The sequence below is a fragment of the Clytia hemisphaerica genome, unplaced genomic scaffold (assembly GCF_902728285.1).
Source record: "Clytia hemisphaerica strain Z4C2 unplaced genomic scaffold, Clytia hemisphaerica genome assembly, whole genome shotgun sequence".
NCBI lineage: Eukaryota > Metazoa > Cnidaria > Hydrozoa > Leptothecata > Clytiidae > Clytia > Clytia hemisphaerica.
Genome location: NW_027103598.1, coordinates 1,021,863 through 1,033,907, shown reverse-complemented (window position 1 = coordinate 1,033,907; position 12,045 = coordinate 1,021,863). Strand labels below are relative to the sequence as shown.

Genomic DNA, 12,045 nt, shown 5'->3' with positions numbered 1-12,045 from the left:
AAAAACGATAGAAACAACTTGTTTTCATTGGATAGATTTAGATAGACAGTTGAAATAGATTTTGTTTTAAGCTTTTAACGATATATATCTATCTGTCAATAGTTTTTTAAACGCTTTGGTAATAAGTTTTCCAAGTAAAAAAAGAAGCAATTAAACTTCGAAACCCCTTTTTCTCAGGTGATACAAAAAAACAATTATTTCCAACCCGTTTTTTTTGGCAATTTAAGACGTAGCTTAAAATGAAAGTACTGATAGATTATGAGTGGATTAGAGTCGAAAGTGTACATAGAAAATGAATGCTTTCTTGGATTGTTGTGTCTCGAAAACAAATAAATTTCTGTGTATAAATATCGCTTGCCGCTAAACGTTTGAATAATCAGTTTCATTGCCATAGCAGCAAATCAAATAGCATCGTAATGAGAAGAAGACCGCATCCAAGAAAAACAACAACATGGAGCCAGAGTCTTTAAAAACACATTGCTTACCTGATTTGTAGAAAACACCAATGGTTCAGTCCAGTTCAGTTTTCAAAATTTTTAGAAACACCGAAGGTTCTGTCGAACCCCACGGTTTTTGAACACGTGCCGACTGGCTGAATTTCCTGATTTTTTCCCGATTTTCTCACCCGATTTTTATCTGATTGGTTCTGACAAGATACTGCAAGTGCTTTAAAATCATCTTGAAAAACACCTTGAACACCAGAGAAAAGACCGAATGGTTCAAAAACTTGCCGGTGTTTCAGGTAATGCATTTTGGATTGGATTTTGTGTAAAAATTGAGATTAATTTATGGAAATCCAAGTAACACAAGAAATACTAAAAACACACCACCTCGAAAGGTAAGGTGTTTTTGGGAAATAATTTTTGCCAAAAACACCCAAAAAATCATGAAAGGTCCAAATCAGTGTGTGTTTCAGGCAAAGTTGTTTTCAGAGTTTTTGGGACTTTTTTGACATGAAAAGTTTAGGTTCAAGAAGTAAAAAAACGTCCGACTAATTTCATAGTTTGCACCCCCTTTTTAATAGGGGAGATGCCAAATTTTTGGGGGCCTTTGTAGGGGGGTACCAAGGGAGGGGTGGGAATGTACATGTTTGATCACTTTGGTAGCGCATAAAGCGAGCTTCCTTCGAAACAGATCTTCCATGAAAGGGGGGGGAGGTAAGATTCAATTACAGAAGGGGGATGGGTATAAAGGGGGGGTAAAATGAACCTAGGAGGGTATAGCAAACTGTATAATTTCATCCAAGACAGATTATTTTGGCATTTTTTTAAAGTCCAGGTTTTAATATTTCTATTATTTCAGTTAATAAAATATAAAAGAATTGCTCAAAATGAACAGTGCTGGTCATTGGTTCGAGAGACAAATGTTTTGTTATTACTTTCTTTTCATTGTCATCTTCTTTTCGTACAATTGTCATGCTATTGCAAGCAGTGGTCAACAAATCGAACGAATCCTTTCCAAATCTGTAAGTATTAGCGAGAGATGGCACATTTTGGCCATCGAATACTTATGTTTTTGTATGGTTTGTTCTTTTATTAAAAAAACGTGTACTGATATTATTGAGCTAAAAGGGTTGTTAAGTGATTTCAAATTCAACAGGGAAAACATGATAATCTACACCAAATTGTCCCGAAAGTATTTTTACTATGGGTGAGTAGAGTAGAAGTGGTAATAAGCAAATTCTTTTTTTTTTCATTTCTAGACGGACAGCCAAATGAAGAAATGGTGTGCAAACTTTCCAGACGAATGTTATAAAATATTGCGCACTCAAAGCAAACGCACGATCGACCAACGAGAATATCGTCCACACCTTGTCTTCAGTGAACCGAGCAGACGGAAAAGATTTCTAATTCTACGAAAAGTAATCCTCGCCAAACGAATCTGAAATTCTCTTTGCCAAGTTTTAATTGGCTTGTAAAAATGAGATACTGTCGAGAAAAAAAAGATGGACGGAGGAAATTGTTGGTTGTTGTTGGAAATAGATACAAAAAGAAAAGTTAATCTTTTTAAAAAGCATTACAATTAAATTTTTATTGTACTCCTTTCATATCGGGATTCGATTTTAACTCTTAGCATCCCTTTGCTTTTTCTAATACAGTTGACTCTCTCTGATTCGATATCACAGGGACCAAAAATCATATTCGAATTAGAGAAAGATTGGAATACACGGGTTGCAAAGTTATATCAGTGCAGTCAAAACATGTGTGATTACTCGAAAAAATTCACGTGATTTTATTCCCATGTTTACTTGCTTACAACTTACAGCTGATAACTTTATTAGTGTCAATAAATTCGAACCAATCAGAAATAAATGTCATGTAAGAATAAAAGCACATAAAAATTTTGAGTAAAAGCGTGTTACAAAGAGTAATTCATACCACTCTCCACAGGGGGGGGGGGTCGGGACTAAGTTGTGGGGGCCAGTGCCGGGTGGTGGTCTGATAAGGTAAGTAAAAAACAACTTAGTACATGGTACTAAGTGGTGGTCCTAATTGAAAAAAACATTTTTGCAACTTTGTATCAAGGGACTAAATGGTGGTATCAATACCAAATATGAGGCATCAAGTCAGTATCTGGTACTCAAAATCCTGAAAAATCACGAAAAATTTCTTATTATAGGCAGTCTATATTTATGTCTTACCATTTTATTAGGGTGTTTATTACGTTTATTGTTTATCAAACTTCTTTTTTTTGTTTTCCCCTGGGTGTCATAGTAGGCCTGATTAGTGTAATTATCGTACAAATTTGGAACAAAGCACCAAATTAGGACCAGACATGCCTAATACCTTGTGGATTGATATTAGAAGGGCGGCCCAGAAAAATTTTAGGGGTAGCCTTTATTTATGGACCCATTTAATGAAAACCTAGGGTAAAGCCCAAGAGCTCATTTTTTATGGAAATTTCAAACTCATTTTAGGCCAAAACCAATTATTATAGAATCTGAAAGCTCTTGAAAAAAGTCTTCTGTATAGTTTTTCAAGAGCTTTCAGATTCTATAATTGATTTTGGCCTAAAATAAGTTTGAAATTTCCATAAAAAATGAAGTTTTAAAAAAAGGAATTTTTTTAGAAAATTTAAAGTAGAAAGTTAAGTACCATTTACTAAGAAATAAAGGGTGGTATACCTATTTTGAGGGGGAAAATCAACTTAGTACAGGGTACTTAACGGTGGTGTGTCATTTCTCAATGGTGATATCAAGATTGTACCGGGTACTAAGGGGTGGTATACATATTTTAAGGGGTAAATTCAACTTAGTAACAGGGTACTAAGTGGTGGTGGTCTTAGATAAATTTTAAAAAACAAGAGAGTACAACTTTACAACTTAGTACCCCCCTGCTCTCCAGTGTTTTAGCTCGAATTACCAGAGAGTTGACTGTAAATATAAAGTTAAACCCTCTGATGGGGTCTAGAAATAGTTTGATTTTAACTCTCAGCATTCCCTTGCTTTTTATGATATGGCCTTTCTTTAATTCTAAGAGCCAAATGAATTCTCCCTCTCTGATACCACAGATGAGGTTAAGAAAAAGTTTTTCCATTTTGTCAATCTGTCACTTTAGTACTCAACTCCCCTCTCTTAGCTTGAAGTAAGCGATTCTCTAGACAAACCAGAATGAGAATGTGAAATATCTGATGGAAGGTCATAATTTATGAATAGTTTTTACCTTAGATTGAATGATATTCTATAACAAAGCAACTGTCTCAGCATCTCTCTTGTCCATTGGTTTGTTGTTTAATCTTTATGTTGCATCAGCTTGAAATAGAAAAAAAACATAAGGTCAATCGTTATCCATAGGAATCATTGACATCCGACCAACTTAACGAATCTAATAATAGAGAGTATCCAATAATATTGAGGATCCAATGCCGTGGATTATGATCATGTGATCAAAACAAACAGGCAGAGCATTCTAAGGCTTCCAGAGTAGGTTTACCACGACTCTCTATCAATATTGAGAATGTCATTTTAAGAACCAGATGTTTAGTCAAGTTCAATTCTACGATTAGTGACATTATCCCAAAGACCTTTCAAAATTCTTTTAAACCTTTGAAATTTAATATTTTGAGGTATTTGTGAACAAAAAAATTATCAAATATTTTTTTGAAGCATTACCGTAAACGCAATTAGTCACTCACGGTGACCGCCATTTGTATTCGATTCTGTATCTGGTTTTCCTTGCTTCAATCCACATCCTTTGGAAATTCATTTCACATTTCTCCAATGTGCATTCCACATCAAATTTCTACTTTTAATTAATCATTTTCGAATATTTGTTATTTCATTAGTAGCTGTTTAAAAAGGAACAAGTGATACTTTTATGGACCTACCTGGTTATGCATTTAACACATATATAATTGATATCTACATAAGCGTGACCATTAAACAATCATTCAGAACACAAATAGTGACCATCTATTAAAATTAGTTGTTTGTTTCTTATAAAAAAACACGCTTAGAAACCAAAATTTCATGCTCTTGAAATATTCTTTCATATTCAAGAGTTCGAGAGCAAAAAAACATATCTCATCAAAAAATTCAGTAATTTTAAGAACATTGATGTATGCTTATTAATAGTGATTCTTATAGATAAACATGCGTTTTTTGAGCCAACAAAATTTTTTTGCAAAAATCTGTTTGAACCATCTTTTACATTTGATGGTACCTTACTTTCCTGCAAAAAATCAGAAAAAATTAATGATCCAATTTTTCACAAAATCCAAAAAACACATTTTTTAGCCGTTTTTTGGCCCAAATTTGCCCAAAAATTATTTTCCGAAAATCGGGCTCTGTCACATTTGAGGGTTTATAGTTATGCATCTTTGTGCAAAAAATCGTAAAGAATGAAAGAGCCAATCTCGAGAAAAGCTAATACCTAAGTAATTGATAATGTGCTTATAATAAAATATCGAATTTGGCCAGTTTTTCTATAAAAACACGCCAAGCAACCAAAATTTCATGTCGAAACACACATATTCTTTAAAAGTAAGCCCTCCTGAGAAAAAAAAACATCTATCTCATAAAAAAATTGAGTTATTTGACTAAGAAAATTGATGTATGCTTATTAATAGTGATTCTTATAGATAAACATGCGTTTTTTGAGCCAACAAAATTTTTTTGCAAAAATCTGCTTAAGCCAATTTTTACCTATGCAAAAAATCAGAGTCCAAAAAACCCGTTTTTTAGCCGTTTTTTGGCCCAAATTTGCCCAAAAAGTTTGTTTTTTTGAAAATCGGGCTCCGTCACATTCGAGGGTTTATAGTTATGCATCTTTGTGCAAAAAATCAGAAAAAACTAACGAGCCAATCATGAGGAAAGCTAATAACTAACGAACGAACGGAAGAACGGACAAAGGTTAATTTATAGGACCTCCACCGGGGTAGGTCCAAAAAGAGATTTCCATATTTAAGAAAACATTGTAATGCATAGGTCAATCAATTATTCGTTGCTATGACTTAAGACATTGATTACGATATTTGAACAAACCCATATGGAATAAAAAGGGCAGATTTCCTCTAATAGTACACGAAAAGAATCCTCCAAAAAAATCCAAAAGATTTTCCTTTAAAAATACACACATTTCAAGTTCAAAATACAGATCTCTCAGTAGCAAATAATATAGTAATATCATTTGAAAGTCAAGAATATGTGAGATATTCTGGTCAATTAAGGATGCAACCAGCTTATACCAAACAAGATTACTGTCTGTAATGAAAAAATGTCGGTCGAGTATATCGAAATTTTGTATCATTCATTTTTTGATTTTTATACAGAGCATATCATATAAATACAATATAAAATCACAGCAAAATGTTATAAGATCTTTATACTCTAAACCAAAAATATCAAGATGGATGCGCTGTTCCAAAAGTTTGTAAAACCTGAAATGATTTGCTTCTAATATTTTCATTTGGGTGGTGTTGAAACGCTTCCAAATAAGAGAGTCCATTATGTTTCTGAAAGATTATTTTCATTTTATCCTCATTCAGCAACAAATCAAAATATGACAATGAAATCCAGATCAGATCTAAATCATCCATTCTTAAGAAGTCCATGAAAATAAGCACAATATCTTCAGATGTTAAAATATCTTTGAAATGTTGCATCAAGGGTTGGTGTGAAAGATTACAAAAGCAAACAGCAGCCTGTAAGAAATTATGTACACGTTTTTTTATAAGAACAAACTATACAAGAACATAAGGCTTCGATGGCCAAAATGTTAAGAACAAATTAAAAACATTTTAAGGCTTTTCAGAAAATGGCGAAAATAAGAACATGTTAAGAAAATTTTAAGGCTTAAAATTCAAAATGTTAAGAACATCCAAAGGCTTAAAAAATTTGATGTTCTTTAAAAAAAAGTGTAAACATCTTTACCTCTTTCTGAATGTCTCGATTACTACTCTTAAAATTGGACACGATATTAAAAACAACTTTTTGTACGTCTCTCAAAACAACTTCATTCGAAAGGTGATCTTCCATGGGACATGAAAACAGATTGCTGACCATCCATAGACATTCTTTGATCACATATTCCTTAGCCCGGAATCTTAATAAAATCGTATTTGCTGTTTGAACAATATCGTCAAATAAAGACGGGTCCAATTGCAAATTGTTAACATCTTCTTGGTTACCAATAACGTTCCCTAAAGTGACAACACATAATTTTTTTATCACCGAAAAGCCACTTTTCATTATGAATGTGACATGGATACCTCAAGTGGATGAAATTTTGCGTTAACTTTTTTCTCGAATGGAAAATGTAAAATTTTCGCATGAGTAGGTATCTTTTTCTCCCGATTTCTTACACTTCAACAAAAATCTTGATTACAAATTTTTCGCGAGGACAATATTTTGCAAAATTGACCTAAAAATCTGTGAAAATTCACACAAAATTTAATCCATTCAATAATGACAAGAACTCGGTCTTCAGGAAGATGTTTTATCTTGTGAAAGTAATGATAGCATCAGTTGACCATAATAGCTATATCTGAGAGACTCTGATTAATAAAAATTCATTATACCTATCACTCTAAGGCTTGGAAGGACAACAAAAAGATATTCCTGGGTGCCAGGTGACAACAGTTTCACCCTTTTCATCAAAACATTGATAAAATCATACTCCATCGACAAATTACAACCAGATTTATTCCAAGAAAAATGAACGAGAAGCCAAGCAATGTCCCCAACTATGAAAATGTTTGTGTCAGCACAATTTAATAGTTTGAAAATGATTTTGATGAATCGTGGAGTAAAGACCAGTGGTACAAAAGATTGTAAACTTTTACAAAGATTGCATATAGCGAAAAGTGATGATTTGACAACTTCTCCAACATCACTCTAAAAAACAAAGATAATTGCAATTGTGAGTTCTTTATTTCTTTCAGAAGTTTTTCAGTTGGTGACTATAATCTTTCTACCCTACCTCATTTTATAAACAATTAAGTTTAATAACAGGGATAGCTGGAATCTGGTCCCTAATTTTTCTCTATATTTATTTTTCCTATATCTTTAATGCTTTAATGCTGAAAAATTGAAAGTCGAAAAAAATCCAGTACCGCTTGATGACATCATACTTAACTGTTTTTACGATTTTTCGATTTTTCTTGTCGAATATTTATATATGAACAAACTATGGGCATGATTTAATAATGATAAAGCAAGGAGTGAATTCTGGTCATATCATACCATATCAAAAGAATAAAAACAATTACCTCAACCAGTTCAGTGAGTGGCTTCACAATCCCTTGAGCTTTCAATATTTCCCTAATGTTATGGCTATCAGCTGCCATATTACCCAATGCCCATGCACTTTGATCTTGTAAGAGAACACTCCCACTTTTCAAGAAAGTAATCAAGTATGCTGAAGTAGCTTTCACGAAGGTTTCAATATTTTGATTTTCATTAGCAGTGATATTTGTTAAACACCAAACAGCTTCTAATTGTAATGTTGTATTGTTGCCAGTTAAATACCCAACAAGTGTGTAAAGGGCATTGTCAACCTCCAAAAAAGCATCAATGTTCTGACACGATTCAGCGAAAGCATTTCTTAAGTATTTCAAATGATTTTGAGTATCTTTACCCTTCCTGAGGATATTTTTGGTCATCATTTTGACTTTTTCCTGATCATAATGCTCCGCTTGGAGTGGTTTTTCCAGTCGAAATCTAGAAGGAAGTGCAGTTTATTTATTGTTTTGAGCACTTTTAAAGTAATTCTTTGGAACATGCAAAATGATAGTTGGCTATAGTTTAGAATGAAATATTAGTGGATTTGGGACAAAATGAAACACTGTAAATAAAGAATACAAATAGGGACAATTTAGAAATTTAATAAAAAATGTTCATCTATACTATTTGTCATGTTGAGAGGTAAATTTCCCATATTGTATAGTACTGTTGTCTCCCGAATAGATGTCCCCCTGCTAATTGTTAAAAGAAAAAAAATCCATACCCCCCGCTCTTATTAAGACCCCCCGCTAATTAAATTAAAATAATTCAATATTTTATTACAGTGTAGATGGGCCTTAAACTTGTTAATTTTCCTTTTTGTTAGTATTGGTTCTTATTTCACGTGTTCATTTGTTAAAGTTTCATTTTTGTTGTTGAAATCGATATCATTTGAAAAAAATTCTGTCTTCAAATTACCCCCCCCCCCCCGCTTATTAGAATTTAGAAAATTTTCCTACCCCCCTGCTTATTCGGACCCCCCCCCATCTATTCGGGAGACAAGAGTAAGAGTCACTGACCCTTAGTGATTTACTATGTGTTCTGTTCAGAGGCAATTTCCCAAAATATTTCTATTCAATAAACTAGGAACAATAAACCTATATTCATCCGTATTTTCAAAGGAAAATATTCTTTTGTATTTAGGGAAAATTCAGTTCCTGTATTTTCAAAGGACAATGGGTTTTCATTATGATATACACGTGTTCTTTCTTATAAGAAGCTTTACTTAGTTCAAAGCCTGGATATTTCTTATTTTTTCAGAGAATTTCAGCCACAAAATTCCTTTTAAATAATTCAATTTATCCGTATTTTTAAAGGAAAATTTCCTTTTTATTTTAACAGAAACTATCAACTCCTGTATTATTAAAGGAAAAGTCTTTAATTTTGAAGGAATGAACATGCTATTTAAATAGCATCGATTAAGTTTGATTACTGAAACCCAACGAGGACGCAAAATGAAGATATTTTTGTGATTGCCACCTTAAAGGAATAAATATAATATAATATATCATATTTGATTGTCAATGCCAAAAGATATTTCTTTACTTTACGAATAATCTGCTGTGTTGCTTTGCCACTTACCCCCGGATTGTTTTAGTAGGCACTTCGGTCACGTAAATAAACGACCCTCAACTCTTCGGGCCATGTTCGGGCCGAGAGACCCTATCAATTCTTTTGGCCTGAACTTGACCCGAATCATTCGGACCACGTTCGGGCTACGACTTAAGACGTAAACTGTTCAACCTATACCTTTGTGCCTGTCTCAGAAGATTCCATTGATTAATCCAGCTTGTCCAGTCATAAATGAAATTAAAACGTGAAAATGACGTTGAAAATGTGTGAAAATGTTAATTTTAATTTATTTCGTTGCGTTTCATCCAGTTCATCTTGCTAAATAAACTTAACAAACTCCTTGTGGACCACGCTTCAAAGTTTAAAACCAGGACCAGTTTAATAGCAAATATTTCAGTGAAATCAAGTTTTTCTAGAGAAAATATTGAAAAAATGCAGTCCTGAAATTACACGCAGGTTTAAATCATGATTTCAAAAGTTAGCCCGCGTGTGGCCCGCCTGAGGCCCGCGTGTGGCCCGCCTGAGGCCCGCCCGCGGCCCGAAAACTTGGGCCATCCTCGGGCCATCCTCGGGCTTTATGCGCATTCCAATAAAAGAATTCTCGGGCCATGTTGAGGGTCGTGTAAATAAAAACACGTGTATATTTTGAAGCCGACTGTGGACTGAACGAAATTGCAATTCAATTAGATTAAATTATTGTGGAAGTGAACGCTTTAGACGAATGTTTGGGAAATCGAAAAGACAACTTTTGTGAGAATGTTGAGTTTTGTTTATATATGGCTGTTTGTGACGCACTGATTAATACTGGTGTTTAGCCAATCTAAAGGTCATTTCAGACTTTTCTAATGGGGTTCTGCCAGACCCCTTGCTCAGCAGACCCCTTGCCTTTGGTAGCAACTCCAGAAGATTTTTCAAGTTTAAATTTTTTTTCAAAATCTATCCTATCTTGTAGAGCTTTGAAAAAGAAAGAAAATGAGGGGTCATAGGCCTCCAGAGGATTAGTGGTTGTAAAGATATTCAAATTTTAGTGTCAAAAATTTGACTAAAAATGTCAAAAAAAAGGTTAGGAAAATAGCTTGGAAAAATTCCAAAAATGTGTCAAAAAAGAAAAAAAAGAAATTTTCCAGTCATGCTTCTTAAATTTTGCATATCTCTTTTTCTAGTGTAGCTAGAGACCTCAAATTTGGAGGGAGAATTCTTTGATGGTGTTAAAATATTATTATATAAAAATATTTGTAAAATATTTAGTATATTTATCAAAATAACGAAAGATATATCTTTTTTTGAAAAAAGAAGACATTGCATTGTTTTATTTTTGTTTTTGAAGAAAATAGCTTGGAAAAGGTTGAAATGAGTCAAAAAAGGTGGTAGGACCCATTTTCAAGGGGCCTCTGGAAATGGAGGAACAAAAACTTATGAGTAAAGAATAAGTTTTTAGGAAAGGAGAACCCCAAATGAAAAGAAAATCCATTTCGGCAGGACATTCCCATGCTAAAGAAGCAAAAAAGTTAAAAAAACTACATGAAAATGAAAGAACTAGAATTAGCGATTGTGATTTTTGAATTCCTCACCCTTTTTCTGATAAACATACAAAGTTTCAGCCTCCAAATACATTTTCCTCTGTTTCATCCAGACACATTTGTTCTTCGATAGTTGTAAATTTTTTTTCTCCCGTCGGCAAACAATTTTCAAAATGTTGCAAAACGTTTGGCATTTTACCAATTTGCCGTCTAGCCCGTGTCCACAGTGTTATATACCGCTGGAAAGCCAAGATCACGGGCTTTCATTTAGTAAAAACCGGAACGCTTTAGCATACATAGAATAAAAGTTCCAAGGGTTCAAAGTTCACGGAAAAATGAAACATTTGGTTTGACGTCAACCAAAGTTGCATGACTTCTGGAGTCGCTACCTTTGGCGTTGCTTGCTTGCTCAAATTATTTTCGTTGTGCTCAAAAAATTACCGACCACGTACTGAAATTTCCTTATTTGAAGCACTGGAATTACTGGTGTGATTTTAAAAAACCCAGGAATTTTTTCGACCACCCGTCCATCCGCATGCATCATCATCTCTCCACCAAAAAACAAGACAAAAAATAGTACAAACCTCTTTGATTGTATACTCGTTTGTCTGCTATTTTTTCTTAATAAATTTATATCATTGCGTCTCTTCTCACGATTCACAATTAAAGGTTCATTTGATTTGGTTTGTTCTGCTCTTGGAATCATTGTGACCCAACTTTCGCCATCAGCCAGTTTACAGGATTCCCAGTTTACAGCCCAACTTTCTCAATCCCAGTTGCTTGGATGTTTGAGCGGGAAACTTTTTTTTAATTTCGCTGAAACAGTCAGGATTTAAAGAGCCTAATTCTTTTTTTAGGAATCTGTAGCGTTTTCAAAGGGTTAGGGTCAAAGTGAAGATATTCGCATTACGTCAGAATGTTCTAATTGAACCAATAAAAAAGGTTGGAATTATCACGTGCCCTTTCTGGCGGACTGTTTCAAAACATTCAAATTTCAGCAGAACGAAAACTCCAAAATCAAGATGGCGACTTGTGTCGACTTGGAATATCGACTTTAATGTTTGTAAAATTCTTTTATTTTTAAAAAATTATACGCGGCTTTCTCTTCCTAGAATCTGTGACCTTCTGCCCCACTAAAACTGAAGCTTTTTCTTTATTTTCATGGACGTCCTATCATATATTCAATATTATATAATTGGTCCTAAAACGGTGCTCTGACTCCTTCCCTTTTCT

At 33.7% G+C, this 12,045-nt stretch overlaps 1 protein-coding gene and 1 long non-coding RNA gene across 2 annotated transcripts; one reads left to right on the top strand and one right to left on the bottom strand.

The window, feature by feature from the left end:
• The first annotated feature begins 1,302 nt into the window (after window positions 1-1,302).
• LOC136801973 (uncharacterized) lies at window positions 1,303-2,038 on the top strand. The gene is made up of 2 exons (XR_010845933.1): window positions 1,303-1,465; window positions 1,703-2,038. It is a non-coding gene; the product is annotated as an uncharacterized lncRNA (long non-coding RNA).
• A 3,688-nt stretch (window positions 2,039-5,726) lies between these two features.
• On the bottom strand, window positions 5,727-11,609 carry LOC136801931 (uncharacterized). The gene is made up of 5 exons (XM_067058624.1): window positions 11,397-11,609; window positions 7,708-8,158; window positions 7,018-7,333; window positions 6,371-6,639; window positions 5,727-6,141 (listed from the first exon to the last, which is right to left on the bottom strand). The coding sequence occupies exons 1-5, from the start codon at window positions 11,516-11,518 to the stop codon at window positions 5,842-5,844; spliced, it is 1,458 nt and encodes a 485-aa protein (XP_066914725.1). The 5' UTR covers window positions 11,519-11,609; the 3' UTR covers window positions 5,727-5,841.
• Window positions 11,610-12,045: the final 436 nt, after the last annotated feature.